At 47.6% G+C, this 12056-nt stretch overlaps 1 protein-coding gene across 1 annotated transcript; it reads right to left on the bottom strand.

Moving 5' to 3' along the window:
• Window positions 1-256: 256 nt before the first annotated feature.
• CHRNA6 (cholinergic receptor nicotinic alpha 6 subunit) lies at window positions 257-11784 on the bottom strand (the record flags this gene model as incomplete). Its single annotated transcript, XM_055569169.1, has 5 exons — window positions 257-445; window positions 696-823; window positions 3114-4092; window positions 4193-4302; window positions 11560-11784. Coding segments are annotated over 5 exons (1482 nt in total), but the record flags the coding sequence as incomplete, so codon positions are not given.
• Between the last annotated feature and the right edge of the window lie 272 nt (window positions 11785-12056).

The raw sequence follows: 12056 nt of genomic DNA, 5'->3' as shown, positions 1-12056 counted from the left end.
TCACAGGGAACTATATTCATATCCTACGATAAACCATAGTAGAAAAGAATCTGCAAAAGAACAGATACGTGTGTGTGTGTATAACTGAGTCACTTTGCTGTGTAGCAGAAACTCACACAACATTAAAAATCAACTATACTTCAATACGATTTTTTCCAAAGGGTAGACCGACTGCCTGCTTTTCCTTTTGACCAATTACTGTGTCAAATAATGCCGCAGTGTGGGCTCCACGTCACAGAGACAAGCACGAGAAAGCAAGCGCACACAAGGTCACGGCTGCTGCCGGTGTCAGCAAGTCCAAGGTCCAGGGTTGCATGTCTGGCAGGTGTCCGTTATACGGAGAAGTATATAAACCGGAGAAGCAGAAGAACACCTCTTAGCGTGGCTCAGCTTTGATTCCGTGTCTCACTGGACTGTGGGTCGATCATGTCCCCGGAATCCAAACCTGTACAGACAAGAAAAGCCTGCGGGGGCTGCCAACTCTGGGCTCCGGTATCAGGTCCCAGACCCTGGGGTCTTAAAGCACCCCTCTGCACCCCCGAGGGAGGGCCATCCAGGCTTGCCATTGGCAGTAAGGCCCTCTTTTTCTATCTAGATGGGGACCTGGTGGGAAGTTTTGTATCCATTTCCTGGTGATGGGAGAATAAACACAGTGTCTGTACATGTCTGAAGATGAAGGGAAAATCCATCCTTACGAATGCCCTGTGTTCCCCAGGAGCGGCTGGAGAAACAGCCCTGCAGTTCCAAACACACAGACGATTATAAACACCCACAGGAACACCCTGTCCACCACCATGGCCACGTATTTCCAGTCGTCCTCTACCTGAAAGACAAAATGTCAAGCATCTGTAAAAACTGAAAACCATGGGAGATAAGCTCTGTTTCAAATAAAAGCTGCCTCCTTTGCACAGAAGATTCACTGACAATTTTTAAAGCAAATATCCCTACGATTCTTGTTAACCCATGTCTCCTCCGTAGTGTGCACAGAGAACAATCGTTTGCAGACGGAGGGTGCGTGTGCGCCATCAGTCCTGGGGCAGAGGGCTGCAGAGTCAGCAGGCTCCCGCAGGGCACACAGGGCTTCTCCTGACTGCAAGTGTGTGTGTGTGTGTGTGTGTGTGTGTGTAGGTCGCTCAGTCAAGTCTGACTCTTTGCAACCCCGTGGACTGTAGCCCGCCAGCCTCCTCTGTCTGTGGGATTTTCCAGGCAAGAATACTGGAGTGGGTTGTCATTCCCTTCTCCAGCCTGGCTGCAAGTAGCAGCCCTGAAAGAGCTGCTCAGATTGCTCCATTCTTGCACTAACTGAGAAAAAAGCACAACCTGAAAGTTGAGGATTAATTTATTTTTAATTGGAGGAAAATTGCTTTACAATATTGTGTTGGTTTCTGTTGTCCAGCAACTCGAATCAGTCATAATTATATAAATGTAAGGCTCTCCCTCTTGAGCCTCCCTCCCCCGCCCCCACCCCAGCTCGAGAGTTATGTTCTATTCGTGGATTTTCTGAGGACTTCAAGCCTGGGAGGCAGCCTCTGAGATTACTCTGAGGGACTGCCCTGAAGAGGTAAGGGAGGAGCCAGGATAATAAGATTTTGCAACAAAGACCAGGTAGTCAGAATATCAGAAGATGACGTTGCAGAACATTCTGTTGCATTTGACTGCCACAGTGTTTCAACTGCCTGGTTTTTGTTGCAAAACCTCCTATATATCCTGGCTTCTCCCTACACAATCTCCTGGGATAAACCATAATGGAAAAGAATACTTAAAAAGAATGTATATATATATGTATAACTGAGTCACTTTGCTGTACAGCAGAAACTAGCACAACCTTGTAAATCAACTATCCTTCAATTGTTTTTTAAGTTTTTAAAAAGATTACTGTTAATCAAAGAAAACCAGACATCTCAAGTTAATGAATTTACTGCTTTTCTATAGGTGGGAAGAGGCAAGAGTCTGGGCTTATGGAAATCATTCCTTGGATGTGCACCTTATCTGTCTAGGGCCAGCATCCCACTTTCTCCATCCTGAGGCCCCTCAGGGTGCACAGCTGGGGGTGACGGCAGTGACTGATGGCTTGACGGCTACAGCGTCCATTGTTAACTGATGGGGCGGGGACATTTTTCACCCACTCTTTTCATGAGCACCATGGAATCCCTGACCCTGTGGCAAGTCCAGGAACTGGGTTTGAGGCAGCGGAGGGTGGGGGATAAGCTCTGCAGGATGATGGTCCCCCATCAGGAGCCAGCAGCCCTCTAGACCCTGGCATCACACTAGAGTGGAGAGTTCCTTATACCTCTCCTGCCCTTCCTGTTCCCAAGCTCCAAGGGCCCTACCTGGTGGTGCTGAAGTCAGAGCAACTGTCCCCTAGGTTTGATGAAGGTGTCCTCACAGAAGGGAGTCCCAGGCTCACCTGCTGCTGATACCAACCCCCCCTCCACCTTTGTGACACGCAGTCACGGTCCTCCCTGGCACCAACGGGCAGACTTCAGGTCTGCGATGTCCTTTCATCAGGAGATATGGATGCTGGCAGCTGCCATCAGGTCAGACCCAGACCCCTGGCATGAGTTTTCAGAGGCGCCTAGCTAGTCATCGCAATGGGATGGAAAGTTGGCATACATTTCTTGAGCTCTCTCTCTGGAGGATGGGGAGGTCTGTCCTGCTATAGTTAGGCCCTGGGCAGCAGGAGCCGACTGAGTTGATGCTAAAAATATCCCCGAAGGTCATTCCACCAGCACCTGCATCCCTGTCAGGTCTACTGAGTGCGATCGGAGCTGCAGCATTCCGTCCTGTCCCTCGGCTGGCTCCTCCCTCTCCCAGCCTTCCTTAAGCAGGGGCTCTCAGTCTAACTAAACCAAGATTGCCCTGAGTGTTTATTTTAACCAGATTTCACTTGAGTTGACATTTCTGGAGGCAAAGATTTGCTCTGAGGCTACCCCTTACTCCATCCCTTCACCGGGGCAGTTCACCCATAACTGCAGCATCACAGAGGTGGATCTCAGGGCACCCACTCTCCGACTGTCTTGCAAACAGAACTCACACTGGAGTTCTGACTAGGGTTCTATGCAGGGCCCCTAGGACTGCCGTGGGCGGACAGGCTAGAAGACTCATGCATTTACCTCCTTTGTTTCATTTTGGGTCTTCATGTTTTCCGCTATGAAATGAACACTATCGATTACGTCTTCGACTTCAGGCGAGAGCTCCGAATTTTCAGCCATCCACTGTAAAGGCTGATGACTTAATCGTCTCTTGCTGGTGGCAGGCTCACCAGATCTATGACAGTGGCAGCATTCTTTAAGAAGTCTGGGCTCTTTGTGATGCTCAAACTTGACTTTGGCAGGCCTACTGGAGACTCCTTTGGGGTTTCTATGCGCTCCTGTCTCCTTCATCTTGTCCAGAGGCCTCTTCATCATCAGCATCTGGGGTAACAGCCGGAGGAAGACTGCCTTCACCCACGTGGGCATGCTGTGAGTGGTCGGGGTGCGATAGTGGATGTTCAGCACAAACACCGTCACCACGATGGACAGGGTGACGAAGATCATGGTGAAGAGCAGGTATTCGCCCACCAGGGGGATCACGAGAGACGTGGACGGGATGGTTTCTGTGATCACCAGCAAAAACACAGTCAGAGAAAGCAGCACTGAAATGCAAAGCGTCACCTTTTCACCACAGTCAGAAGGGAGGTAGAAGACCAACACAGTGAGGAATGAGATAAAGAGGCAGGGGATGATCAGATTAATGGTGTAAAACATCGGGAGCCTCCTAAGGTAGAAAGAGTAGGTGATGTCTGTGTATATCTCTTCACAACAGTTGTACTTTATGTCATGCTTGTAGCCAGAAGCGTCGACAATTTCCCACTCACTGTTCTCCCAAAACTCATTCATGTCCACTTTAGAGCCAATGATTAGAAGGTCAATTTCAGCTTTGTCGTAAGTCCAGGAACCAAATTTCAGGGAACAATTTTGATGGTCAAAAGGGAAAAAAGTGATGTCCATTGGACAGGAACTCTTAAAAATCGCTGGTGGAGTCCAGGTTATCATGCCATCGTATTTAAGAAGAGCTTTTGTCTTGCCTTTGACTTGGAAGTCGCCGACCGCACTGCAAAGTAAATCAGACACCGTTAGTGACTCCCCCGTGCTTCGGGTCTGCCTGCGCCAAAGGCAGCTTTGGAAAAAGGCTGGCTGTTGGGTGCACATACTTGTTGTAGAGAACGATGTCGGGCTTCCAGATCATCTCGGCAGGAACACGGAGAGTCTCAATGCCGTCATATTCCATGGGGTCCCAACGCAGTTTATAATCATTCCAGATCTGCAGGAAATAGGAGTCAGTTTAAAAAATTCTTCACTTACTTCTAATATGTTAATCCTATGTTGGTTCAACCAGAGAAGGCAATGGCAGCCCACTCCAGTACTCTTGCCTGGAAAATCCCATGGACGGAGGAGCCTGGTAGGCTGCAGTTCATGGGGTCGAGAAGAGTCAGACAGGACTGAGCGACTTCACTTTCACTTTTCACTTTCATGCATTGGACAAGGACATGGCAAGCCACTCCAGTGTTCTTGCCTGGAGAATCCCAGGGATGGGGGAGCCTGGTGGGCTGCCATCTATGGGGTCACACAGGGTCGGACACAACTGAAGCGACTAGGCAGCAGCAGCAGCGGCATATTGGTTCAACAGTTTTTTGAAAAGGTTTTTATTTGAAGAGTACATGGTTTAATCAGTCATGCCATCTTATTCTTCCTTTTGCTCTTAATTTTTTATGCAGATTTTGCAATAAACCTATCACCATACTATTTTTTACTATTAGAAGTGGATTGTTACTAGAGATTAAACATGGTCCTTGGAATGTGGAATTGCAGGAGACCCTGGTTTGATTCCTGAGTTGGGAAGATCTGCTGGGAGAAGGGATAGGCTACCCACTCCAGTATTCTTGGGCTTTCCTGGTGGCTCAGTTGGTAAAGAATCCACTTGCAATGTGGGAGACCTGGGTTTGATCCCTGAGTTGGGAAGATCCCCTGGAGAAGGGAAAGGCTGCCCACTCCAGTATTCTGGCCTGGAGAATTCCATGGACTGTATAGTCCATGGAGTCCCAAAGAGTTGGACATGACTGAGCGACTTTCACTTTACTTTGGTTTCTACCAAAAGCTGGGAGATTAAACTCAAGAGGAACAAGGTGGTTGAGCTGATTGGGGCAAAAATATCCACTAGATATTAGATATGCATCTATTGATTATTGATTAGCTGGTCAAGTTTATAGACTCAGTTTCCACATTCCATAGACTATGTTCAATCTCTAGTAGCAATCCATCTCTAATAATAAAAAGATAGTAGGATGGTAGGTTTATTACAAAATCTGCATAAAAGATTAAGAGCAAAAGGAAGAATAAGATGGCATGACTGATTAAACCAAATAGTGGGAGTCTAAGCCACAGCAGAATCAAAGAGTGGGTAAGCATCTGGCTCTGGAGCTCAAAATACAAACAAAAATAGGAGACCTTCAAAGGCTGGAGTCAGTAAGAACTTTATCCCTAGGTTCTGCACCTAAAGCTTGCAGCCAGGCAGCTGTTACCAGATTGAAGTTTGGGCTTTGGAGATAGATAATATTTTATTCTCTGTCATAAACTAGAGATGGAAAGAGGGAGTGCTAGTGGGTTTTATCCACTGGACATTATTAAACTGACACGTCAGTGACATAGTTCCCAGAGAAGAGTGACATAGACACATACGTGACGTAGCCACAGGTTGGTTTCCATGATCTGGTTTACTTCATCCTGGGAAGAGGAAACAATGTTTTTTTTAGCCTCAAATGTACCTGCTAAGAGAAGTGAATCTTAGAGCAAAAATCACAACTAGAAAGAGCTGAGCTGAGTTCATGCTAATGGAAGAAAACAAAGAAGACTGAAAAGGCAACTTATAAAAATCAACCAAAAATACAATATTTCCACACTGGTCCCCACCCTGTTGACTTCGAAAGGAAATGTGGCTTTACTACTGTCTTTCAAATCTGATTGAAGCTTCACTTTTTCTGTGAAGGCTTTCTGACCTCTGCAGCCCACAAAGCCTTCTGATCTCATGAAAGAAAAGAAGGGAGAGAATGGAGAGTGGGAGGAGGGAGGGGCCATCCAGCAGATGGTGGAGGGCATCATTGTTTTTGTGATCTTTTTCCCCAGCTGTGCCCCAGCACCCTCTAGGCTCTCAGTCCTGAGTCCAGCCACCCCTCAAGGTGTCAGCTCAGCTCACCATGGAGCCTTTCAGCTGGATCCTGCCACTCCCCACAACACATCTCTCACTCCCGCTCAAGCCATTGCTGACTGCTTCACTCATTCATTAACAAATATTTATTGAGTACCTACTATGTGCTCTATAAATGCTGGGGTTACAGAAATAACCAGGATTGGAAAATACCCCTACCTATGTGTGTCTAATGGAGAAGGGAATGGCAACCCACTCCAGTATTCTTGCCTGGGAAATCCCATGGACAGAGGAACCTGGTGGGCTACGGTCCATGCAAAGAGTCGGACACGACTAAGCAACTAACACACACACGTGTGTATCTAAGCTATTAGCTGAGGAGACAGAAAATCAAAAATAGATATATGATACAATGTAAGATGCTTCCCTGGTGGCTCAGGTGGTAAAGAATCTGCCTGCAATGCAAGAGACCCATGTTCGATCCCTGAGTTGGAAAGATCCCCTGGAGAAGGCAATGGCAACCCACTCAGTATTCTTGTCTGGAGAATCCCCACGGACAGGGGAGCCTGGTGGGCTACAGTCCATGGGGTCACAAACAGTCAGACACAACTGAGCAACTAACACACACACACATAATGTAAGACAGTGATAAGTCTTATGGGAAAAAATAAAGAGGGATTGAGTGGTGTGTATATGTGTGTGTGTGCACACGTGCATACACATTTCTTTTAGACAGGGTGAAGCAGGAAGGCTTCTCTGAGGAGATGGTTTAAGTAAGTACCTAAATGACTGGCAGAGGGTCACGGAGCTCTCTGGAAGAAGTGCATTCCAGGCGGACATCCCAGATATAATGTGTTCCTAAGTAGCTACCACCTCCCAGTGGAGGAGATACTGAAGACACATCCAGAACCTTCAGCGACCTCACAGAGCAACGCTAGGAGGCTGTTGATGGTCACTAGTCCAGCAGTGGGTTCCCAACTCCTACCAACGTTTCTCCCCCAGACACAGGAGCACCTTCCAGAGAGAACAGCTCACAGCTCAGGGAGCGGTAGCCACGTTGGACACCAGCCCACTGGGGTTCGCTGAGCTGCTCTGCAGTTCTCCACACCCCCCAGAAAACGCTCTCTGGAGACCTCATCAGCTTCCTTCTCCAAAGAGGTTTGTGTCAAGTCACGGTAAGCCCCAGGGTTTTCAAAGGAGTTTCCTTAACGGCTTTCTATTGGTCAGAGCAGGCAAAGAAATGGACTATGCTTGTCCATGACTTTACAATTACCCAAGTCTAAGGACAGTGCCTCCTGCTCATAGGAGGGTCACCTCGTTACCTGCAGATTCCAGCAGGGGCCTTGTCAATAAATCTATTGGCTGTCAGTCAGGAGCGGACTAGCTCTGCAACCCAGAAAGGTCTCAGAGGCAACAGTTATAAACATTTTCCAAAGACTCTTCCTACCTGCCCACTAATACACTGTTAGAGAACCAGAGCATGCCATGAGCTAGAATGCTGTGTTCAGAGGATTAAAATCAGCTGGCAATAGCATCCAGTATCCCTTCTCCCCTCTGTACTTCAGCAGCCTGGCAGAGCTCCAGGTGGTGAGGACCTGTTTCATGGAGGGTAGATATCCCCAAGATGTCAGCCAAATTTACGGATCAGGACCTGGTCGGGAAAGTCTCATTCTCCATCCAGTGTCAGACCACACCAACGGCCATGGGAACTGCTATCAGACAGTGCAGGCGAAGGAGGCCCGAGACCCCACAATGCCACCCTGCATTCTTGGAACCATCACCCTGTGTCTCTCTCTTGGGAAAATAAATGAGTTGATGCCTTGATTGAATTAAAGGATTGGAATTACAATTTTAAGTGGACTCGATTCTGGAGCAGCAGCAACAGGTTCAGAGGCTGAGATCAGAAAGTCCAGGTGGGCTACGTTTTGAAAGCCTTCCGGTTTGTCATTGCAGGTATGCCAGGCCACCAGAAACACAGGCCAGGGGCTCTGTTCTGGCTCCATGGGGGAGGGCAGTAGAAACACTCCTACTCTGAAGATGCTTCAGTCAGTAAACTTTGCGACGAAGGTCATTCTATGCAGCAGCAAACACCCTTCTGTGTAGACCTCTCTGGTGCCCTAAGGCCAAGCGTGAGGCTGAAACAGAAGCAGATGGCCTAGAATCTTCTAGAAGGCAGTTGGTAATTGCATGCCTGAGCTTTATGGCATCACAGTCACCCCCAGGCCTCACCATGACTCAGTGGCGACCATGCATATGGCCCACAGGGACTTCCGGTGCTCCGCATGAGAACAGGTAGCCTCCAAAATACTAATTAGGACTGCGATAGTGATATTGGACAAAGTAATGCAGAGGAAAAAAAATTCTAAAGACAAAGAGGGACATTAAGTAATGACAGAAGATTTAATCCTATAAGAGGATATAATGATCCTAACCGTATGCACCAAAAACAGAATCATATGAAACAGAAACTGGTAGAGCTGAAAGAATAAACAGATAAATCCCGCTACAGTTAGAGATTCCCAGCAGCCAACAGAATTACTTGACAGAAATCAGCAAAAAGAGGGACAATCTGAACAACAGGATCTAATCAATGTATACAGACACGCCACTCAAAAACAGCAGAACACACCCTTTTTCAAGCATGAATGGAATATTAACCAAGATAGATCATATCCTTATCATGAGCCATCAAACAAACCTCAAAAATTTTAAAAAGTTGGAATCATAATGTGCTTCTTACCATAATGGAATCACACTAGAAATCAATAACAAAAAGACAACAGGAAAGTCTCTAAATCCATGGAAATTAAGTTTCTAAATAACCCATGAGTCAAAGAGAAGGTCTCAAAGGGAAGCTTTTCAAATACATAAAACTGAGTGGAGACAAAACCCTAATACATCAAAATATGAGGGACACAGATAAAAACAGTTCTGAGAATGAAATTTGCAGCTAAATGCTTACATTAGAAATGAGAAAGTGGGAAGTTGGGGCTAGCAGAAGTAATTTATTAAATATAGAATGAATAAACAACAGGTTCTACTGTATAGCACAATATCCTATGATAAACCATAGTGGAAAATAATATTTTTTAAAAAATGTTTATGTATTATATATATCTAACTGAATCACTTTGCTGTACAACAGAAATTAATACAACATTGTAACATTTATTAAAGGAATGAGTGGGGGCTTCCCTGGTGGCTCAGTGGTAAAGAATCCACTTGCCAGTGCAGGAGACACGGGTTCGATCCCTGATCAGGGAAGATCGCACAAGCTGTGGAGCAACTAAGCCCATGAGCCGCAACTACCTAGTCTGTGCTTCAGAGCCCATGAGTCACAGCTGCTGAAGCCGACTCACTCCAGAGCCCAGGCTCCGCAACAGAGAAACCGCCCCCGTGAGAAGCCCTCGCACCGTAACTGGAGTAGCCCCTGCTAGCCGCGACTAGAGAAAGCTCGAGCAGCAATGAAGCCCAAGTGAATAACTTTATTTAGCACAGCCAAAAATAAATAAGTGCATAAAATTATTTTTTAAAAAGGAACCAATGGACTCAATGCTAATTTAAAAAAATAAAAAGAATGAGTGGTCCCATCTAGGTGGGAGAAACCATTTGGCTCATTTTTTAAAAATCAGTGTTTACCAGCGTAAACACACTTCCAACCTGGGCCAGAAGCCAGAGGAGGGGCCAGGGTCAGCCCGGCTCCCGGGAAGCATGAGCTGGAGAAACATGGTGGGCGGGCCCAAGACTTCACATCCTTATCCGAGGGCTTCCCCCTAGGCGCGCCTGGGGCCACCACCGTTTCTCCCAAGCAAAGCTGAGCAGAGGAGGGCTCCTCCCTGTCTGGGGCTGCCCCTGTACCCCATCCATGTGCCGTCTGTCTGTATACCACCGTCTCACAGATGCTCCGCACGCCCCTCAGGAGCCTGCCTATTCCTAGAATTTGGTCCACGTCCAGAGCCTCGCGCCAGCCTGCCCCTGCCATGCCTTGGAGTCCAGAACCCGCTCCGTACTGGGGCACCAGGCCCCACACCTCCTCTGCCAACACCTAGGTGCCAAGATTATTCAAAACAAAGAACTCTCCTCCTCCCTGCCCTTGAACAGGGTACCAGTTAATTTAAATGAAGACCTCCAAACACCCATCTGCTTCTCAGGACTCAATGGAACCCTGTATAAAAGAAAGTGAACTTTTTCTTTATTCTGTAACACAGGATAAAGACTTGGCTTTCTTTCTTTCTCTCCGAAGAATTGATGCTTTTGACTTAGAGCACTTCGTCTGTAGAGTAAAACAGGCATGAGCGCTGGGGTTAAACAGGCTTCACTGAACTGCAGTGCTGCCCTCTGCAATCATGTGTCATCGGGAGCGTGGCTGACCTGAGCTGCTCTCTCCCCAGCTACAAGATGCAAAGGGCAGCCTTGAAGTGCAGACATAATAGGTGCACGACGAAGTCAACTCCTTTTGTATTCCCCCTTCAACTGCCCCGCTTTGTCTCTTGGCTTCATAAACTGGTTCTGAGAGCATTCCCAGAAATACACTACCTTAACAGAAATACATATATTACTTTGATGACAAAGGTCCGTCTAGTCAAGGCTATGGTTTTTCCAGTAGTCATGTATGGATGTGAGAGTTGGACCATAAAGAAAGCTGAGCGCCGAAGAATTGATGGTTTTGAACTGTGGTGTTGGAGAAGACTCTTGAGGGTCCCTTGGACTGCAAGGAGATCCAACTAGTCCATCCTAAAGGAAATCAGTCCTGAATATTCATTGGAAGGACTGATGCTAAAGCTGAAACTCCAATACTCTGGCCACCCGTTGCAAAGAACTGACTCATTTGAAAAGACCCTGATGCTGGGAAAGATTGAAGGTGGGAGGAGAAGGGGATGACAGAGGATGAGATGGTTGGATGGCATCACTGACTCGATGGACATGAGTTTGAGTAAACTCTGGGAGTTGGTGATGGACACGGAGGCCTGGCCTGCTGCAGTCCATGGGGTCGCAAAGAGTTGGACATGACTGAGTGACTGAACTGAACTTAACAGAAATAATGACAGCATCCTTGGGGGAGCGGATCCCTTGCAATGGGCCAGCTTTGAAGGGCCGGTACTTTGTAGATTCTTGATTGTTCCTATTTTTTTTTTTTTTCCAAGTTTTTGCTTTTTTTTTTTTGGCTGAGCCACATGGCTTGTGAGATCTTAGTTTCCCAACCTGAGTTCAAACCTGGGCCCTTGGAGTCCAGCATGGAGTACTGCCCGCTGAACTGCCAGAGAATTCCTTTAAATCCCCTTATTTACCCCCGTGCAGTGACTGGGAATTGCTCGGAGCCCTCAGAGTTGAAGCCCCTTGAGGCCACGTGGTATGTGGTGACCCCCTTGTGCTTACCACATCAGCCAGCTGTGTGATGGCCACTTCGAAATACACGGTGATCGGGTCGGAAACGTTCTCCACGGGCCTGATGAACTGGTTATAATGAGCGAACAGCTTGTGAAAGAGCCTCTCCTCCGATGCGCAGCCTGCACAGCCTTCGGGCCAAACAGAGGGAGGAGTTAGAGAAGCAGAGAACGTGCCCCCAGGGAGGTTCCAGGGTCTTCCCTCCCCAGGAGGTGGGCATGGGCATCAGCGTCCACCAGGACCATGTCACCTGGCCCTCTTGGCCGGGCTCCTCACCTTTGTCATGGAGATGACAAGAGTAGGGCCTTCGTCTCAGGACTGGTGAGAGGATAAACAAAGTGTTGCTGGAAAGAGCGCTTCCAAGTGGGTGGCAGCTCCATCACTGAACAGAACTCACCGTCTCGCTGATCTAGTAATTACAGTCCTGAACTTCCCTGGTGGTCCAGTGTAACAGTAAGGCTCTTCCTGCCAATGCAGGGGACGTGGGT

Source organism: Bubalus kerabau, chromosome 2 (genome assembly GCF_029407905.1).
Source record: "Bubalus kerabau isolate K-KA32 ecotype Philippines breed swamp buffalo chromosome 2, PCC_UOA_SB_1v2, whole genome shotgun sequence".
NCBI classification, from domain to species: domain Eukaryota; kingdom Metazoa; phylum Chordata; class Mammalia; order Artiodactyla; family Bovidae; genus Bubalus; species Bubalus kerabau.
Note: the sequence above shows the minus strand (reverse complement) of the source record. Positions and strands in the feature narration are given on the sequence as shown.